The sequence below is a fragment of the Lithobates pipiens genome, unplaced genomic scaffold, assembly GCF_037356315.1.
Source record: "Lithobates pipiens isolate NorthernLeopardFrog02 unplaced genomic scaffold, aLitPip1_a1.2 Scaffold_3, whole genome shotgun sequence".
In the NCBI taxonomy this organism is placed as follows: domain Eukaryota; kingdom Metazoa; phylum Chordata; class Amphibia; order Anura; family Ranidae; genus Lithobates; species Lithobates pipiens.
Genome location: NW_027507790.1, coordinates 203,062,994 through 203,084,920, shown reverse-complemented (window position 1 = coordinate 203,084,920; position 21,927 = coordinate 203,062,994). Strand labels below are relative to the sequence as shown.

Below are 21,927 nucleotides of genomic sequence, written 5' to 3'. Positions count from 1 at the left end.
GACTGGGAGGGAAAAACAAAAAAACACTGGCAAAAAGGTTTGGACACTGTCTTGTAACTGGAAATGATAATCTCCGGAACCCAGTCGTCAGACATGGGAAAGCCAGTGGTTGGCAAAACAGGAGATGTCGCCGCCTCCTCCCCCCTCCCCCCAAGAGGTGCGGTGAGGGCACACCTTCACCCAGAGCGGGGGCTTCTCTGTGTTGGCTTGGGGGCCTTAGGCTGCCAAGTACACTTGGATCCAGAGGAACTGCCCGTGTGTCATTAGTCTTCTGTGTTTAAGGTAGGATGATGCTCTTGCCACCCATGATGTTCTTAATGAGTATATCTAGGGACACACCAAGGAGGTAGCCACACACTAATGGTCAGCAAGGACTTTTTTGGAAGACCAGCCATCAAACAGTGGAGACAGGTGAGAGACCTTGAACTAGTTGATCTGCTAATAGCAAGTGGGAGAGTTTTGTTTGGGTGCAAAGCCTTGGCATAGCAACTTTGCCATGGTCTCTCAGATCTAAATCAAATGGGCTGAGGCACGTAATTGACGGTAGGCTTATGCAGCCTCAAAACTCTAGAGTCCAATACTGGAGGGGTAAACCCATTTGGTGAATCCTTCAAAGGTATAGTGGGCCAAAAAGAACATTGGACAAGAGAATGAACAAGACATGTACATAAAACAAAAAAAATTACCAATATGGAAATATGTTGGAGGGCATTTGCATCTGTCAGTCCCCTAAAGCTATACAGAATTTACCATCTTCAAAGTTTCTCTGACTGCCGTAATCAAATTGGGGACCAATGTTTTCTCACAAGCCAAATTGCTACTGGCAACTCCTCTTCACTAGCAGAAGAGGGAGGGGAGATGATATCCTCAGTGGTAGTCGTTGGACATAGGAGGAAGGGGAATCTTGGTAGCCAATTTGCATAATCAGGGCCCTTTTCACGTGTGAAATAAAGCCTTCCATCGCAGCAAGAAAAAAAAAGTCAAAGAGGACCCTCATACTGCTTGACTCACATCCAAGGAGGGGGCAGAGGCCTGCAGGACCTGACAAGGATATCAGTCATCCAGCACAAACTCAATCAGCTCCAGAAAGGGCTTTGAGAAAAAGAAAACGGCACATTAACTCATTCAGTGCCACCTTTGAATAGTTCAGTGAAAACATTGCAACCAAATAGGTGGGTGAATGATAAAAAAAGATCATCCAGGGCAATAAATACCTATGCTGTAAACTGATGCATCCAACACCAACTTGGACACTATTCATGGTTCTCCAGTGAAATATCAGGGGGCGCAAACCACCTCTGATCCTATATTTATCTGGGTGTGGTCAGCCAATATGTGGTGCTGTGATGGAAGAACCCAGTCCAACTAAGGGGTCACTCCGTGTGACGTTGCAGCTGATCCCCCTATACTGGGGACGGCGTGTGCTAGTTGATGAAGCTGGGGGGGGGGGGGGGGACTAGCTGAATCTATGATATCTGGCTTATGACCCAGCACCACAGTTGAATTAAAGCAAAAACAAAAATCCATTTGACAGAAGGTAAAAAAAAAGTCCAAATAAAAGTCTGCAAAGAACTGAAAGAGTTAGGAGCTAGAAAGAAAGCTCAATGTCCTAACTCCTGAAATGCTAGTCAATAACTGAACTCCTTGCTGCAAATGGGGGTTTGTCCATCTCCAGAAGGCCACCCCCTGGGTTTGCTTTGTTTAGTTGCGCTTGGCATCCTGCTCCTGTAGGTGGTGACATCAAACCCATTCGTCAAAGTATGGCTGTCTCCTTCAATGAACAAAAGAGGGGAAAAAATTGTTCTGGTACATACGGAGTATGCAGAGACCCGAAGAGGTTAAATCATGTCATCCCTTTAGAAGTAAAATGGACTATTGTTTGAAAAAACAAGATTTTACATTTTTCATAGTTTATTGAAATGAGTGTACAATGGGCATTCTCATGCAGGTGCCACTGCTGCTTTCACAGTCTATTGAGAAAAATTTATTTATAGTTACATAAATTTAGTATCGGCTGTAAACAAAACAACTTCTTTTAGTACATTGTATTGTATGACAATGGACTGAGAATATTTATTAAAAAATAAATTAAAGCATTAATAGTTAAGAACACTACAAAAATATATTATTATTAATGGTATGGGCATTAAAGAGTCATTCTAGGGGGGGGGGGGGGAACCCTAACATTTATTGCATATTTGCTATATAATGCTTCTTGGTAAAGGATGATATACATTGTATATACTAGGCATAACATGTACAGTTCAACAAAAAAACAAATGCACAGACATTACTATACAGTATTAAAAGAATACTAAACACACCAATCAATTGCTTTCTGGAGAGAATGTTTGTACAAGGCACGTTCGGTGGACAAAACGGACCTTTAAAACCAATATTCTAATTAGAAGATAGATCTATGGAAGGCTGGATAAGGTATTGCTAGGCTATAAATGTTCAGCTGTCAATGTTCTGACAGTCACTTTGGTGTTTTAAGAGAATACATAAGATACCACTAAAAAGGTGTACATTGGGCTGTCATTTAACCAATCTGACTTAAAATTGTGCAGAAGCATAAACTCGTTCATTAATACTGCTACTACTTACAAAAGATGAACAAGACATATGAGCTGAAAATTCTGTCTGCCCTTACCTATGCAAAACCATAAGAAATAACCATCAAATGAAACCTTGTGTATACAGTAAGACAGTGTAAGAAATAATGAGTGAAATGTAATTTATAACCAGGACTTCATCCCAGAAGTCAAGTAGACAATGTGCCAGGCTTTTCTGATCGCACCATTTCTCAGCCTTTATTGGGATCACCAAATACATTATAAATGGCTTGATTGCGGATTGTAACTTCTCAATTATGCACTGAACCTGTCAAACTAGTAATGGAGCTTGCCAGTGCTGGCAATGTTAGAGGAGCTCTGATGCACTCATTCTTGCAGCGAGTCCCTAACCCGGAACAAAGTATGCAGCCATTGAGGTGTGCACACTTGAACTGCCTTGCTTGTTTTAAGGTCCAACTCAATATATAGCAAAGCGGAGGTAAAAATTATCTAGAAGCTTGTACTTTTTTTTTTTTTTTGTTTTGTTTATTTGACAGATTTCCTTTAATTTAATTAACCTGGCATCAGAACCAATTAGAAATCATTCTTTAGTTGATCTGACTACAGAGAAAATGACTAAATGGCCTGGGTTACTATGATTTGGAATGAATATGCTTGCCGGTAAAAGCTTCGAGTCACTAATGCGTGCCTACGTCCAAGGCAAAAGGTGCCTTGCTTCCTGAAAGATTCCCCTTATGTCTTTGGGAAGATCAGTGTCAGAGTTGGCTGTAAAATCTAAGTGCTGAATAGCAAATGTTGCACTAAACAACCAGACCCGAGAGAAGTGTAAGGGAGCACGGACACCTACACGTTCTACTGAACTTTTGGAGGACACATATCTGGCTTATAGAAATGTCAGTTCAAAAAGTAATAAGAACCTGAATGTCAATACAACTATTCGACCTAAATGGGCTCTTCTCACCCAGTTAAATCTTTATATTTGCTTAGGTCAGAGGTCCTCAGACTTTCTAAAACAAAAGGCCAGATTAATGACACTCAGACTTTAGGGCAGTGGACTGTGGCCAATGGGAATAGAAAATGCCCCAATATCAGTGGGACTAAACATGGTAGGGAGAAATAGTGCCAGTTGTTGGGGTCAGTAACGGTGCCCCATCATTCACATCATTGGAAAGAATAGTGCCCAGGTCCTAATGTCAGTGGAGGGCATAATGTTCCATCGTTGATGTCAGTGAAATGAATATAGAGTCCCATTGTTGGTGTCAGTGGAAGTAATAGTGCCCCCATTGTTCGATAGTGCAGCAGGTTGGAGACCAATGTCTTAGATGATGGCAGAACCATTAAAAGACAGGACTACATTTAATCATTGTTTATACCTGTTCATACATGGGGTGCCTTAAGATTTTAATTATCTGAACACTTACAGTATATCTATATATACAAATTGTCATTTGTGTTAACAGAATTATTATTGTTTTACATACCATGCATATAATTATACATGCATACAGGTACTGCTAAAGGGTGATCACTGTCCTGTTATGAACAGTGTATTCTGAAATCACTAAACTCTGATGTGGGAAGTTGAAACCTAAGAGTTGCACAGAAGCAGATTTAATCCATCAAGATTGATACAGAAAGTATACTCGATTTAGTGCCTGTAAAATTTTAAAAATTCCAAAAAAATGTCAGGGAATAAGAAATTAAAAATCATGCTGAATCAGAACATACATTTAGTCTGGGATCACACTATCAAGGTGTGGTCCGTTGCATTAAGGCAGCCCATGAATGGGCTGGTAATGCACCCAAAATAAAAAAAATAAAAAATAAAAACCTCCAAAAACAAACAGACTTGCCATTTTCAACAACACAGCATAGTAGTGCTTTACTGTGCAGGGCAAAACACCTGCATTGAATCAGTGTTGTCTTTGTGCATTGGGGTGCCATTCTAAATGGCACCACAATGCGTTAAGACACTTAACATGCATCAACATGTACAGTTCCGCAATGCACTGCAGCATAGATTTACGAACCCAGCCTCACTGAAAGTCAATGATCTCTTTGGTAATCAGGAGTTTAAAAGGTGAAGCAGTCATGCACCAGGCCTGGCTTAGTCTCCTCCATTTGCCCATTTGGTGGCTTTGAAAAAATGAAGTCCAAATTCTGACATAAGGCTCTCAAAGTCTATTGGGGCAAGTAGCCCCCACGCCTCACCGTCTGTGGTAAATAACTTTTTATCTCCATGTCCATCTCTGCTGGCTGACATTCCAGACTCACATTCTTCCCGGCATTAAAGCCTTCAGGGTCCATTTCATGGCCAAGTCCAGCTAGTTGCGGACTCTGACCTTGCTCATGTATACGAGAAGAAAGGTTCTCCTGCTGCAGGGCCTGAAGCCTGCCTGTAGAATCATCCTGAGTGCAGTTTTGCTTAAAATACTGGTTTGGTATGTCTAAGACCGGCTGCTCATCTGGCCTCTCTTCAGACTCTAGCAGAGGCTGAGTTGATTCAGACCTGGAGAAAGTTGGTAGGGCTGCAGCAGTTGGCTGTTGTCCCCTGTATCCGCTGATAATGACTGTAGAGTACTGAACAGTGCTAGATGTGTTCTGACCCGATTCCACCTCATCCGAGTCTGAAATACTCAGCTGTGGGGAAGACAGGCAGGAAGAGCCTCCAATGCCACTACTGAGGCCTTCTGATGTGTTCTTCTTTATCAAATCCACAGACTTCAGGTCCTGTTTACTGTATGAAGACTTCTCATCAGCAGTTATCTCCACCACACTGACGTCAGTGAAACTACCGTCCTGGAAGGGATGACTTTTCGGCTCATGCTGCAGAAACATACAAAAAAGTTATTTTACATATGTGACAATGATTAAAGTGCACCTGTCACACTTTAATCAGGAACATAACACAATCTCTGGGGGAGATTTACGAAAACTGGGGCACTCAGAATCATGGTGACCAATCAGCTTCTAACTTCAGCTTGTACAATTAAACGTTGTCACTAAAACCTGGATGCCGATTAGTTTCTTTGCAGAGCAGCATCAGATTTTGCTCTCTCTCTCCCATTTCAGTAGATCAACCCCACCATCCTAATAGGACCGTCAAAATATAGGGGGCTCTGTAATGCAATTAACAACCAATCTTTGTAGTCAAAGTTCCACCCCTCCAAACTTAAAGGTTTTACCATCTACACTATGAAGGGTACAGTAAAGAGTAAACAGTGCAGTTACATCATTGTTGGCTTTTACATTACAGACAGTGCTGGGTTTTAGGGTTCCTAGGTGCATTAAAGGGGAGCAGAGGCAGTGTTTTGGCTCCAGAAGTGTGTGCGGTATTCAGTATGTGTCACTTTAAACATCAAAAAAGGCACCTAAAAATCAGAGGAAAATAATGTAAAATGCCATACAGAGTACTGCTAAAGTAATGAAATTTCTGCCCAGAATAAACTGTAAAACTGGGTGACAGGAGTTACAAGACAAAGAGCTTTCTCATGGCCTCTTGCCTTCTCTTCCCTGTCACTAAGGAGACTTGTTTCCAAAGCAGGCAAGGACCTACAGGAATGGATCTCTTACCGGCCAATTTCCCTACGAAATGTTGCCGTGAAGATCTTAAATTCATAAATTGTGCAATCAAAGTAAATCTCTATGCAAAACACGTAATGAAATGTGCAATAAATTGACAAGTGCAGTGTGCAAAATGATTCCTTGGCATCCGTAATAGAAAACGGAAAAAAAAAGTGACATGTGCTATGAAACAATATACTGTATAAGTCCATCATATAATATTTGCAATCATAAGTCTCACGGTGTGCTGTTGATTCCACATGTGCTCCCCCTTTCTTTTCTCACTCACCAGAAGCTGTCCCATTTAAAGTGATTGTAAACCTTCCCATTTAATTTTTTAAACAACAAAACATGTTATACTAACCTCCCCTGTGCAGCTCGTTTTGCGTCTAGACATGAATGCCAGACTCGGCACTCCTATCAACCTATCCAATCAAGAGCTGGGACCCCGTGCAGAGAGGGAGAGCATGTCTCCGCCGAGGGAAATATGGGGGTTAGGCAAGTAAAACTGGCAGTAGTTTTTTCACCTTAATGCATAGGATGCATTAAGGTGAAAAAAAAAACACGAGGGTTTATAACCCCTTTAAGAGGTGGCATGAATCTATCCATTAACTACTACAATACAGGGCACTTTGGCCCCTTTCCTTCCCAGCCCAATTTTGGTGTTCAGTGAGTAAAAAGCTGTAAAAAACAGCCCATACTCACTGATCACCAGCCGGCTGCAGCGATCCGCTCTCCTCAGCGACGACTCCCGTGTGAGGAGAGGAGAGCCGATTGCCTAGCAACCGGCTGTTTGTTTACATCACATGACAGCTGTGATTAGACACAGCCGTCGTGTGATCAGGAGGGCCAATCAAAGAGCCCTCCTGCCGATCCGAGATGCGCCTTGTCCGGATGACACAAGCGCATTGGGATCGAGCCGCTGCTCGCGCACGCACGATTCCCCTACTTCTGAAGGACGTTCAGGAACGTCCAGTCGGAAGTAGAGAGCTCCCACCCGACCGTATATATACATTGGCCCGATAGCCAGCCCCCCAGGAACATTTGGCAGAAGTCATGTGATAGATGCCACATGCGGCAACCACAAGAGAAGGTCTGGAGCCCATCTTTCTGCAGCAAAGTTATCCCATAACTGTAAATACCATACATATGTTTAATGGAGCACTGCAGTTACTATAACTTTAAAGTTACCAATAAATTATATCCTCATTCTCCAAACAATTCATATATATCCACTACTTAATGGCCCTGTAACCTATTTTTCATGAGATTGTTTCTTACTGTGTTTTTCTGCCTCCTTTAAAAAAAAAATACATTTTAAAAAGAGGTGTAACAGCATTCATAGCACTCTGTGGCTGTATACAGGATCTAGGGCTGTCCGTTTCCTCCGAAGTTCATCTGCCTATCCAGATCAATGTTATGTCAAACCACCTGTGTGTTATTGCTAAGCACATGTCACTTTTTTTCGGTTTTCGATTATGGATGCCAAGGAATCATTTTGCACATGGCACTTGTCACTTTATTGCACATTACATTGTGTTTTGTATAGAGATTTACTTTGTTTAATTGCACAATTTATGAATTTGCAATATTGTATCAGATGCCCATATTTACAAGTTATTTTAAGTATGTGTTCACATTTAATTTATTTTGCTGATTGTACATTTAATATATTGAGTAGAGATTAATCAGTTTATTAGCACATCAGCTGCAGGTGTATTTAAAAAGGGGCACACACCATTGTACCCAGACCAGAAATAAGCAGTGTCATATCCGCTCCACAAACCCAATTCTTCCATCGGCAGGGGGTTATTTCCTCTTTGAAAAAAGGAAAATGGAGGGAATGTTTAGAGCAAGGTCCTAAATGTATTGTTTCATCTAAAAGATAAATTGATTCAAGTTAAATTTCTTCACCGGGCATATTATAATCCCTCTAGGTTGCATAGAATGTTGCCAAATCGGGACCACATGTGTCCCTGTTGTAGACTTCACCATGGGTACTGCCCTTCTATTGTCACTTATTGCACTGCTGTCTTTGGCAAAAGAAATCTTAGACTACAATTGACCCTCTCATCCTCTCCGTCCCTACCATTACTGGGGATTCAGGATGATAAACAACGGTCTCACCATACTAAGCTATTGATATCTTATCTCATTTACTAATCCAAAAAATAAATTCTGATGAAATGGTTGTCCTTGACGGTATCTGCAGTGTCCTCGTGGCAAGCTATGGTGAACGCAGCCCTTCCCATGTACAAGTTAGCATATATTAATAGAGAATACCCCAGGAAGTTTAAAAAGGTATGATCCCCATAGACCTTGAGTTTAGGTGATCCTTCCATAATATCCTTGTTTGGATTAGGGATCAGGTGTTGCCCTTGAAGTCCCCTTCCTTATGGATCCTCCACTCCCTTTCAAGTTTTCTCTTTTTTCCCCTCCTGCAGCCCCTTCCCTTCTTTGCATCCTTTCCCCCTTCCTCCCCCCCAGCCGCCACAGAGAAATAAGGGACCCTGCCAATAAAAATGATGCATACAATGGGTATAGGAAAGAATAACTCCCCTTTAAAATAATCAAATCGTTGTGCTTTGCAGCCTGCAATGGAGACAGACACAGTTTTTGTTTTATCCAGCTGTATTCACATCCATGTGAAACATGTCTCTACTAACTTTGCACATCTTGACTTGCAATATTTGCCCACTCTTTGCAGAACTGCTCAAGTTCGGTTACATTTGATGGTGACCGTTTGTGGACTGCAGTCCTCGAGGAGGATATGGGGGGGAATTCTGGTTTTGATTTTTTTTTTTCTCTGACATGCTAGTATTAAATCTTTCACTTAGATGTTAAAAGTTATAACTTGCACACTTATAACAGTAAATACTAAAACAAAAAACGGTGCCCTTATGTCAGGCTGCAAAGCAACAAAATGTGATTTTAAAAAGACGCAATTCTTTTCTATACCCACTGTATCTTGGATAAGGAGGAGCTGGTATATGCCCCCCTTTAAGAGAGACATGGGGGGACAGAGGTGCCCCCACTGCTTGCAACACTAGTTCTAGTGCTCCATGGTGCTGCTCCCCAATATTGTTCTGATGTCTCACCAAACAGGCTGTGCCCTCCAGCATGCCAAAAAATTACACTCAGGGTAAGTGTCATTTTTTTGGTGGGCTGGAGGGGACAGCCTGTATGGTGAGACATCTGGAAAGTATGGAGTGGCACCATGGAGCACTGGAAGTAGTGTGGCCAGCAGTGGAGGCATCTATGCCCACCCCCTTTTGCACCTCTCTTATGGGGGCATATACCAGCTCCTCCTTATCAGAGCTATACAATGTATAATGTGGCTGCTGAAGTCTTCAATTCTGGGAAGAGGTTACATGCAATATAAACCCTCATAGCAGATATATGCCAGTTCTCCCTGAGGAAGTGGGTTTTGTCCAGTAAAACATGTTGGGGATTGAAGATATGTATATGAGATCCTATCTATGACCAACCTAGGATACAGTTATCACTAATGGCTTGATATGTAACTTGTTCTGAAACAATACCTGAAATGTTTAACACTTACATTGTAATCATTTTTAATGTTTTAGATAATAAAAATGCAAGTTTTTATTCTTTTTTTTTTGGTAGGGAAACCTTTAAAGTCCTAGTAGTTTTTTTCATGTTTGGGATTAAGCTAGCTTTTAATAGAGAAATGTAATCCTTTAAAAGCAGGGTATTGTTTTTTTATTGTTCTAAAATAAAGAGTTCTTGCAGTAACTAAATGCAATTCCTTTCCGTGCAATGGGGGGGGGGGGGGGGGGCAATTCAAATACAGCCCAGTGCTCCCGGCATGGTAAATTTGTCTTAACAAGGCTGCACATATGCAGCTGCTCTGCGTTAAGGCCCACCCACTGAGCAGCCGCATATATGAGTGTGGTCAGCGTCAAGGTGTTAATCAGAACCCCCCCCCCCCCCCCCAAACAGGGTTAAAGATTATGAATAATTTTAGTAACAAAGAAACCAGAGTGATATTCTTAAACAAGCCTCATTAACTTACCCTTGTAGGCGTTTGGGGAGACCATTGAGCGATATTACTTTTTGAGGGATCTGGAACATTTGGCCAAATGTGTTTTTTAATCCTGAAAAAAATAAATAAAAAAAAAATAAATAAAAAAAGTCTGCTGTATCAGAACTGCACATTCCACATAAAGTGCCACATTTTTGTGATGTAAATCAAGTAAATGATTATAGACCTTTAAAGGCGGCTTAAACCTTCACAGATTCCCACTAAATAGGTCACAATTCAAGTCACAGGTGGTCCTGCTGGCACCATTGGGCTAAACAATAGTCAATTTACAAATCTGCTGAGCCAGGTGGAAAGTTATCAAACAAAAAGTGATTGCATCCTATTACTGCTGTCTGAATACAATAGATGGCAGTGGAGGTCCCTCTGACCACACTGTTATTAGGAAAACCAATTTGCTCTCCTTCATCCCGTAAATGGAAAAGAAAACTGAGCCATGTATGCCTGTAGTAAGTGGCAGTTGGTAAGTATAAAGATGCAAAAAAATGACACGACACACCCCAAACTGAGTTTGACAAAGTGTGGAAACTATATCTCATACTTCCAACAGTCACAAGCACTTACTGCACACAAACATATTCAAACCTCTTGGAATGTCTTTGTGATCATTCTATTACTCATTGTGAAAAAAAAAAAAAAAGAAGAGGAAAAAGTCTTGTATCTTATAATAAAGCTTGCCTGTAGGTAAAATGAGTATCCTCCTAAACGTGCATGGTTTATGAGATGATCCACGAAGCTGCAGCCAGTGACGTCACCGACACATGCGCTCTGAAGGAACGGGATACTGTGCTGTAAACAGTAGCTCCCATGCGCATGTGCGGATGTCATCACGTCACACAATCAGATAGCCAGAGTCCGCTAACACAGAAGGAAGAACGGGTGAAAACTTAAGCCCGCGGCTGGAGAGCTTCATTTCAAAGCAAGTCTCTCATAATGTGCTAGGATGTGATGCATATTAGCACAATATGACATTGCCTTGCAGGGTGAATTTTTTTTTTCTTTTACCAAGTTTACTGCTTAAAAGGAGAAGTACAGAAAAAGTTTGGCTGTACTTCTCCTGTAGATCACAGTTCGATTTGCACCTCTGTGACCCATTTTCAGCTGAAGCCTGCTGATGTCACAGAGCCGGTCCAGGCTCAAGCAAGATCGTGACAACGAAGTCAGGATCCACCCACATGCCTGGACCACCATCTGGCTCCGCGAGCCTGAGCTGGTTGCTCCCGTCCCTTCCACAGCCCAGCGATCCAGTGAGTGAGGGAGTAGGCAGAGCAGACAGCGGTGACTGACACTCAGAGCTCAGAGAACCAAGAGATCAATGGTGTTTGATCGCTCGGTTCTTCATGTTAGAGCCAGCAGGGGAGAGATGCAGCATCAGACCAATGCTACATCCACCTCGAGAAGTATGATTCGGGGGGAAAAAAACCCTACTTCTCTTAACTCTGGGGTCTCCTGAACCATAAATAGCCATTACAGCATGGGATTCTGGGAAATTTTCACACTCCAAATTTCCATGCTAGGCTTGGTTATTTAATGCATAGAAAACACTGTACCTGACCTCCCTGCAATGTTTCCTATTAAATCAATCAAATAAACAAATTATTATTTTATTTTTATTTTTGTCAACCTTTTTAATTTCAATCAAACCACCACCAGCAGACAAGATTCTCAGCACAGTGGTAGCTTACAAAACTCCACGGAGGCAAAATACCAGGAGCAACGAGTAAGGATTTCATCCAATGATCATTGATCAACCAGAATTCCCTTGTCATCTGGTAATATAAAATCATGTTGCATTTTTTAGTCTCCACAGGGGGAGACAATAGTGTAACGAATAACTCAATACTTACAGATCTCTCTTGTTACAAAGCAGGATCCCGCCGATAAGCACAAGTAATAGAAAACCAATACAAGAGGAAACCACAATTGCTTCAACCTCTCCAGTGTCTATAAACAAAAGAAGAAAATACAGAGATGGTTAGCGTGAAAATGAAATGGCAAGTTAAAGCAGCAAGAAAATGCATGTCGATATTTGCATACAAATATGTTCAGTCTAAAGCCAACACTGCACCAAACACCTGTGTGGAATAAATTAAACCTGGGAAAAATTAGGGTTTTCATTGCCTCCGCTTCAAAATGTTCGTTACCTGGCCACATGCTGATCTGCTTTAATACATTCAAATTATGCATTTTATGATAGTCAGAAGTCTTCATCTGCAGTACTGACTGAAAGCCAGGTAACTAGTACTTGCAGAATGAGAAGTCAATGATGCCAGCCTTCATGTTTCTATCATGAAAGACTTTCTTAAAGAAATTTAGCTTAAAGTAGTATTAAACACAGATTTTATTTTTTTGCTTAATGCATTAAAGCACAATAAACTGGGGGTGTGGCCAACCGGCATGTGAGAGGACGCACTTCTCATAGCTCCTGCCTGATCCGTTCACTGATCCTTCCCCGGCAGCTAAAATCCTGCTTCCTTCGGCTCCCCAGCTGGCTACCGAGCACCAGCAACTCCTGGACCCACCACCGGCCCCCTGCACCCGGAGTAAGACCTGCTGAGGCCCTTTGGAGACGGCGTGACCGGACTCCCAAGATGGCGCCACAGCGTCGGTGGCCATGTCACAGTACACTCCGCGGACGACCAACAGATCCAGAGAGGAAGGCAGCAGGAAAGCCCCAAAGCCACAGGGTAAGGAGCAATACAGGGACATACTGTACTACGCCCAAAAGTTAAAGGGCCCTGGGGCTACTGAAGCAGCAGAGGAGGCACAGGGGGGAGAAGAAGCAGACCCCACTTCATTCGTGGAAAGTTGGCTTGCTGAACTCTTTGGACGAGATTCATTCTCTCCATTTTTTACTGTGGAAAGGGCCCATAGAGTACTGGGTAGGCCTCCTCCACAGGGTGCCCCCTCCAGGTCAATGCTGGCCAAACTACTACATTACAGAGAGGCGATTTTAAGATGCGTGCGGGAGCAGGCGAATGTCAAATTCAATGGAGTCCGGGTATCATTCTACCTGGACTTTTCTGCTGAAGTCCAGAAATCCAGCGCAAAATTTGGAGAGGTGAAGAAATGTTTGAGGGCCCTACAACTACCCTACGTCATGCTATGCCCAGCAAAGCTGCGTGTGACAGCAGATGGGCACGCAGTTTTTTGAGTCACCACCAGGCCAATGCAGACGGAGACTGACCTTACTACAGAACTATGGATACCGCACAGGGATAAAGTTGTATGGTAGATATTTCACAGTGCTGAGATGCAGCTCTCGCTTGTCCCCACTTGCCTTGTTGGCCCCCCACTTCTTAAATACCGGCTTCTCTTCCTTTCCCTCCTGCCGGGGAACACTGTACCTTTATTAAAACGCAAGGAAAATATCTGACTTTCTAATCTACCCCCTTCTTTTCTTCAAATTTTTTCTTTATTGGAGAATGCAAGGACAAAAAGTTGGCCTACCCTTTAGGCCGTGGTGCAACGAAAGTTTTGCCCTGTTGGCAATGTTAAACTGGAAGCCTTTACCTGTCAATGTTACGCTGGCACTCTACATTGCAAGAGCTTACAGCAGGTTAAGGAACCACCAAACCAAAAATGATGGCCTATTTGACGGCGCCGTTGTGCCCTACTGCAGTTTACAGTCTAGACTACCACACAGTCCAAGGAACTCTACATTTTTGATCACCCATCACCCTGAGGATACAGCAGATTGTCACTATTCCACCTTTCCCACCCCTTGTGGGTCACCCCCCCCCTTCCCGCCATGATGGCGAGCGCAGCAAGAATCTCATGGAACATTAGGGGCATGAACTCCCCCTCAAGCATACGATGATATTCACTTGTCAAAATAAAAATTTTTCCTGCTGTCTTATGTTTACAGGAGACTCACCTTATGAGTGAAACCAGAGGGTGCTTGAAGTATCCGAGGATAGGCTGGGCGTACCACTCCACCCACACCTCCTTTTCCCGAGGGGTGAGTGTGGTGGTGCACAGGTCCCTGGACTACCAGGAATATCCCTTTCATGACCAAGCCTATTTTTGGCATTTGGTGTTTACAAGGTAAAATCCATATTTTTTGCTAGAAAATTACTTGGAACCCCCAAACATATATTTTTTTAGCAGAGACTCTAGAGAATAAAACAGCGATTGTTGCAATATTTTATGTCCCACGGTATTTGCGCAGCTGTGTTTTAAACGCAACTTTTTGGGAAAAGGGACACTTTCGTGAATTAAAAAAAAACGAAACAGTAAAATTAGCCCAATTGTTTTGCGTAATGTGAAAGATAATGTTACGCCGAGTAAATAGATACCAAACATGTACGGTACAAACAAGATACCAAACAAGTACGGTACCTAAAAATCTCAATAGGCGACGCTTTAATATTTTTTTACGGTTACCAGGTTAGCGTTGCAGAGGAGGTCTAGTGCTAGAACTATTGCTCTCGCTCTGCCGATCACGGCGATACCTCACATGTGTGATTTGAACACCGTTTACATATGCGGGCGCTACTTCTGTATGCGTTTTCTTTGCTTCGCAAGCTCGCGGGGACCACGGGCGCTTTAAAAAAAAATTTATTACTTTTTATTTTATTTATTTGAAAATGAATAAATTGTTTTTAAAAAATAAATAAAAATTTGATCACTTTTATTGCTGTCACAGGGAATGTAAACATCCCTTGTGACAGTAATAGGTGGTGACAGGTACTCTTTATGGAGGGATCGGGGGTCTAAAAGACCCCCACCCCTCCTTTACACTTCAATGTATTCAGATCGCCGAAAACAGCGATTCTGAATACCGTATATCTTTTTAAAACCGGCGCCATTGGCAGCCTAGTAAACGGGAAGTGACGTCGTGGGGGGAGGCCGGACCTCCCGCTGCTGATCGTTGGGGACTAACAGTTGGTTAAACGTGGGCCTTGATAAACACCCGGTAGTGGGATCACATAGCCCCCAGAGGCTAACCCCCCTGGCAAGACTGCTACAGGAGGCAGCGAAACCCATCCAGTAAACAATTTTCTTGCTTCTCGAAAACCCACGGGTCCTTGGTCCAGGTTAGACCTAGAGGTGGGAAACCCAGCCATGCTCCCCCCAGTCTCAGACATTTCTTACAAACCAAGATGTGTGTCAGACCACTCATATCTGGTGGTAAACTTGATTGTTACTCAAATATCCTCACTCCCCAGGGCACCCTGCAAATTGAATGCCTTTTGGCTTCAGCTATTTACATCCCCTGAGGAGATAGAGGGGAGCATCTGAACATTTTTTTTTACCCAGCAGCCTGACCACATATCCGTGCTTAATGAATGGGAGGCATTTAAGACTTTCCTGAGAAAACTGCTCAGTAAGGAAGTTATGAAGGTTAAGAGGCGGTCTGAAACCATTAGAGAGGCACTAGAATTACAGGCCCACTCCCTGGAGGCAAGATACGTTCAGGACCCCACAGATTCCGCCAAGGGGTGTGGCAGCCGGCTTAATCAGCTTATGACCACCTGCTAAGCTCCTCTGCGGGAAAAAAAAGGTTTTTCTGTAAGACCACTTTCTTTGAAGAGGGGGAAGTAACGGGCCGCCTCTTGGCCAGAATAGCTAACTCTGAGCAGAAATCTCCAGTAATAGGAACTATAAGGATGGTGGGGGGACAACTGGTACACTCTCCAGACATGTTACTACAAACATTAGCAGACTTCTATGAAAAGCTTTACCACCCAACCTCGAACTACAGTTCTGGGGAACTGAACGCCTATCTAGATGAAATAGCATTCCCAAACCTCTCAGGTCCCCAAAGAGAAGCACTGGATTCTCCATTAACCTTGGAGGAACTACAGACAGCTGTAGCAGGGTTTCCCAACTGCAAAGCTCCACGGGGGATGGGATCCCAATGGAAATTTACAAACAGTATTCTGAGACACTACTACCCAAACTGCTCAAGATATTTAATGTTGCTAGAGGAGAATGTTTTGCCCCTCCGAAGCCCATATTGTATTAATTCTGAAACCCGGCCTTATACAGGCCGATTTCACTATTACAGTGAGACAAAGATATTGGCAAAAGTATTGGCTCTCAGACTAAACAAAGCAATCACCTCAGTTATACATGCAGACCAGACAGGCTTTATGCCAAACAAGTCAACAGCAATAAACCTTAGAAGACTATTTCTTAATATGCAATCATTGGCTGATAATGTGGGCAAGAGGGCTCTCTTGTCCCTAGATGCTATGAAAGTGTTTTGACAGTGTGGAGTGGCCGTACCTCTGGGAGACACTGAAGCGGTTTGGCTTCGGGGACGGGTACATCTCCTGGGTGCGGCTGCTCTACCACTGCCCGAGGGTGGCTATTAGAGGAACCGGTAGGCTGTCCTTGACATTCACACTGGGCTGGGGCATGCGGCACGGGTGCCCTTTGTCCCCCCCTGCTGTTTGCCATGGCAATAGAACCACTGGTTATTAAGATCAGGGAGCACAGTGGCATCACCGGCTTCTGCTATGGAGACAGACAGGAGAAGGGGATGCTCTATGCAGACGATACGATGATTCTGTTGGGCGACACAGATCAATCACTGAGCAACACGATGGTCCATTTCGGGGAGTTCTCAGGTCTTAAAATAAACTGGACCAAGTCAGCACTGATGGCAATAGACGAACCACAAGTACAGCAGAGGGGACAGGTGGAAGAGATCCCTGTTGACCTCTCCTTTAAATACCTGGGGTTACAGGTGACCCCACGGATCAGAGACTACAGTGCTCTAAACATCGTCCCGCTGCTGACCTGGTTCCGCTCAAGAGCCAAGACATGGAACACCTTATGTAGGTCGGCTACGGGCAAGGTGAATCTAATTAAAATGATTCTTTTGCCCCAACTGCTTTACATGTTACACAACTCCCCAGTAATGATCCCATTAAAGACCTTTACAATAGTAAATACAATATTTCAAGAGTTAATATGGAAAAGCCGACCCCTAGGATTAAATTAGAACACCTCCAACGCCTAAAGGTAGAAGGCGGTCTTGCGCTGCCAAACCCTTGGCTGTACTATTTGGCGTCTCAACCGCAACATTTGATAGTGTGTTCTCCCTCTGGGACCATGGTGCCCAACAGAATCCCCAGCGCCTCAGAAAACATTATACTGCGTACATTAGGTAGGAAATCTATTCCAACTGCCCTTGAAGCATTAGCTTTCAGTAAACCCCAAAAAAAGCTTCCCCATTAGAAGGCCCCAGTAGAAGACTTTGCAGTCGAAACGCGTAGGAACAGCATTTTCTGTTTCCCATATTGCTTTTTATTCATCGTGATTTTTTTATGCTTTACCATTATTTGTTTGGTGTTTTTAATTCCAATAAACCTTCACTGGTTGATCAATACTATGTGGAGTGCCTCCATATCTTTTTCTTCCCTATGGTTGGCATCTGACAGATATCCTCGGATCAACCTTTGAGGGATTGAGCTTGGTCGTCCATCTATCCTGGAGCTGCCAGTTTTGAATTGTGGATTCTGACCGAAGTGGACACGGATTCAAGCTACATCTTGGGGGACACCACCAAGCCGGGCATCTACCATCTTTGGCCATTTAGCCTTTTCAAGCTCGCATGACGCATTGCCGTATGGTGTATGTGTCCACCGCTTATGGTAAAAGTACCCATCCTCTTATCTGTATGTTGTAGCAGTTTGAAGTAGAAGCTATCTTGACTGTAAGCCGGTGTTGGAAGATAAAGCCCCTTGAATGGACTGATACCAGTGGACATTCACCGTTTGACCTATGGCCACTGTTGCCCTTTTTTTCACATGATTAAGGACTTGTCACTTTTTGTATTATTCACCATTTTTTAGTGCTACACTTTAATTTTGAATTCCTGTCTGGATTTTGCGTGTTAGCAGCTTTATTGTGTTTAATCACACATTGGGAGTAAATATAGAAATATATATATATATATATATATATATATATATATATATATTTATATTTTTTTTTTGTTTTTTTTTTGTTATTACATGTTTATGGTTTAGCGCAGTGTTTTCTCCAATTTACACAAGATTGTCCGATCTGTCCGCCATAATGTCACAGTCACGATAAAAATCTCAGATCGCCACCATTACTAGTAAAAAAAACAACTAATAAAAATGCCATAAAACTACCCCCTATTTTGTAGACACGATAACTTTTGCGCAAACCAATCAATAATACGTATCTAAACTGAGGAGGAAAAAATTTTTTTTTTTTTTTTTAATATATATTTTGTGGGCATATTATAGCAAAAAGTAAAAAATAATGTGTTTTTTTTTTCAAAATTGTCGCTTTTTTTTTTGCAAAAAATAAAAACTGCAGAGGTGATTAAATGCCACCAAGAAAGCTGTGGGGGGGGGAAAAAAAAAAAAAAAAAAAGAAGGACGTCAATTTTGTTTGGAAGCCACGTTGCACGACCGTGCAAATCCTTCGGGGCTGAAGTGGTTAAGAACCATCATATATCAAGAGGTCTGAACGAAAAGCTGGTTTTGGTGTGTGCAGCAAAAACATTTCTATTCAATTCACTAAGTGCCATACAGGAGAATGAACTAGGAAACTCTTATTGGTTGCAATGAGTAATAAGAACAGCCATCCCTTTACACACCGAGTCTACGATCAGAATTTTCGAAATGGTTGATCCTTACCAAACCTATTGGTGGAAAACGTGAACGGTAAGCCTTCCTTCCCTCCGATTTCATTGCTGGCAGTCACAGAGACGCTGTATACTGTGTTACCGGTCAGGGAAGTCATCATGTACTCAGTCTGAGTGGAATTCAAAGCGACAGCTAGAAAACAAAGCACATTTTGTATTATTAACAATACCTCAGATATGAAGCACAACAAACAGTATTCAGTGTCCCCTTTTTTGTTTTGATTAAACAGTATAGTTTTAAAATGAGGAAGTGAATATAATGAAACTGGTATGCCCCAGTTGAAGACTATTTAGTTGAAAATGCATAGGACCAGCACCTCCTGCTTCCCACATTGCGTTTTATACATTTTTTTTGATCACTTTTTAATCTTTATCTGCATTCCATTGTATGGTTATTTTCTAATAAACCAACCGTGGTTGACCTACGCTATGTGGAGCTTTTTGTCCTCTCACTACGCTTGAACCTCGATTGTCGCTCCTGAATACCCTACCTGAGACTGGTGTGGATCCTTTGGAAATTTCTGCTCTGGAACTACCAGTCAACTCCATCCATATTGGTGGTACAGCTTCTGTGCCTTTTCTCAGCCAAGCATCACCCTGCACTGGGAAACCAGTATTACAAGCCTTTTTGATGCACTACCGTACCGTTTCGGTAAGAGTACCCATTGCCTTATCAGAATACGTTTTATGATGTCATCATAGCTAGCTGTCACCATATGTTATTTACCTCCGCTTGGGACCTAGAGCTACTCCTCTACTCAGTGGACTTTTTTTTTATATATGCGGACTTTGGTTATTTGATCTGTGTGTGGCATTTGCACTTCACTGTATTATCATTCACCTATGTTCTTTAGGTTATCCTTGATACATTTATTTTGACACTTATTTGTGTACATTTGTTTTGTTTTTTTGCTCTACACTTATTTCTTCAACAATCCATTTTAGCTGCTTTGGTGTTAATGAAATTAACAGGGGCACTAGATAGGCAACAATGGGACGACATCCAAATCGGGAATGGTTTTTACAGGTGGAGGCTACAGACATTTTTTCCCTTCCTCATCCTTAGAGTGTTTTTCACTAGTTTTGCTTTTGGCTAGGGTCAGTGTCACTACTGGTAGCATGAGGCGATACCATGACCCTATAGAGCTCAGGCAGTCCAATTCCTCCAGGATGCCACATCAATACGTGCCATTGCCAGAACGTTTGCCGTCTCCCAGCACAGTCTCAAGAGCAGGGAGTAGGTTACACGCAGTTACTCTAAGAGAGCTGGACAGGGCCGTAGAAGGCATTTTAAGCAGGACCGGTATCTGCTCCTTTGTGCAAGGAGGAACAGCATGAGCACTGCCAGAGCCCTAAAAAAAAATTACCTCCAGCAGGCCACTGGGGTGAATGTCTGACTAATCAGAAACAGACTTCATGAGGGTGGCCCAAGAGCCCTGTGCTCACTGCCCAGGACCGTGGAGCTTGAATGGCATTTGCCATTGAACACCAGAATTGGCAGGCCTGCCACTAGCGCTTTGTGCTTTTCACAGATGAGAGCAGGTTTACCCTGAGCACGTGACAGACAAGAAAGGGGCTGGAGAAGCCGTGGAGAACATTATGTTGTCTAACATCGTTCGGCATGACCAGTTTGGTGGTGGATCGGCAATGATCTGGGAGGCATATCCATGAAGGGTCACACAGACCCCTACAGGCTAGACAATTGCAGTCAGGGTGCCATTGTCTAGCCCGTAGGGGTCTGTGTCCCTTCGTACAAACTACCGAGTACCATTTTGAGTTGCTGCAATGAAATTTCAGCAAAATGGACTAGCTTGCTGCATTAGTTTTTCACTTTGATTTTCAGGGTTTCTTTGAATTGAGCTCTCTGTAGGTTGATAACTTTCATTTCCATCGAACGATGTGGCAGCTTTTCATTCCTAACACATTACCCAGTCCATATCAGTATAGATAGATATTCAGCATGATATTTTTCCCCATTGAGATCTGATGTGTTTTCAAAGTGTTCCTCTAATTTTTTTGAGCAGTCTATACTGCAGCCTATCAATAACTGGATGTGGCGTATGCATTTGTTTTCATTGACACATTTTTACTTTTATTTTCACCTGTTGATCCTGCCAGTACATCTGTTATTTGTAAACTTCCTTTAACCACTTCCCATGCAGTGTACATAAATAGATGACCCAGGCAGGAAGTATTTATACCGGTCTCCTGGCTGCAGTTAAATAAAACTACCATAGAAATGAACCTCGGCCAGAAACTAGTGTCTAAGTCTGAGATACAGTACCAATCCATTTTCCTGAACCAAATCAGACATGGGAAATAGAAAAGCTTTGGGATGAACTACTTTAACCACACCAAATTTATTCAAATTGTACCACATGGAGTTCCAGAGTGGCAGGATCATCCTGTACTAGAATGAAAAGCAAACACCTAAGAATCAGAAGCATACCTTTAAATTAAACCCACATTTAAAGCGGGGTTCCACCCTAAAGTGGAACCTCCGCTGATCGGAACCCTCCCCCCCTCCGGTGTCACAATTGGCACCTTTCCGGGGAGGGGGGGGTGGAGATACCTGTCAAAGACAGGTATTTACACCCACTTCCGGGCATAGACTCCCGTGGGAGTCTACGCCATTTCCTGTCCTGCCGCGCTGTCTGCTGGGACACACACGGGTCTCAGAGACGCGGAGAATTCCTATTGCGCTGCGCGACTCGTGCATGCGCAGTAGGGAACCGGGAAGTGAAGCCGATTTGCTTCACTTCCCGATTCCCTCACCTAGAAATGGTGGCGGCAGCAGCCGAGGGCCGAGCGATTGATCGGCCTCGGCATCGCTGGAACCCGGGACAGGTGAGTGTCCATTTATTAAAAGTCAGCAGCTGTAGTATTTATAGCTGCTGGCTTTTAATATTTTTTTTTGGTGGAATCCCTCTTTAATGATGCCTGCAGCTCTTTCATAATATACAGTGCCTTGCCAAAGGATTCACACCCCCCCCCCCCCACCCGGGTTTTTACCCATTTTGTTACATTACAGCATTTGGTTCAATTTTTTTTTAATCTGAAAAATATGTGATGGATCAGAACACAATAGG

At 42.9% G+C, this 21,927-nt stretch overlaps 1 protein-coding gene across 4 annotated transcripts in view; it reads right to left on the bottom strand.

Moving 5' to 3' along the window:
• Positions 1 to 1,893: 1,893 nt before the first annotated feature.
• The window catches only part of IL6ST (interleukin 6 cytokine family signal transducer), a 104,182-nt gene continuing 84,148 nt past the window's right edge, over positions 1,894 to 21,927 (bottom strand). For all 4 annotated transcript variants that reach the window (XM_077462704.1, XM_077462705.1, XM_077462707.1 and 1 more), the window contains 4 exons: positions 18,831 to 18,971; positions 12,051 to 12,147; positions 10,177 to 10,258; positions 1,894 to 5,402 (listed from right to left, as the gene is read on the bottom strand). In XM_077462704.1, the coding sequence (XP_077318830.1) occupies positions 4,758 to 5,402; positions 10,177 to 10,258; positions 12,051 to 12,147; positions 18,831 to 18,971 (965 nt within the window). In that variant the 3' untranslated portion in view covers positions 1,894 to 4,757. The remainder of the gene's footprint in view (positions 5,403 to 10,176; positions 10,259 to 12,050; positions 12,148 to 18,830; positions 18,972 to 21,927) is intronic.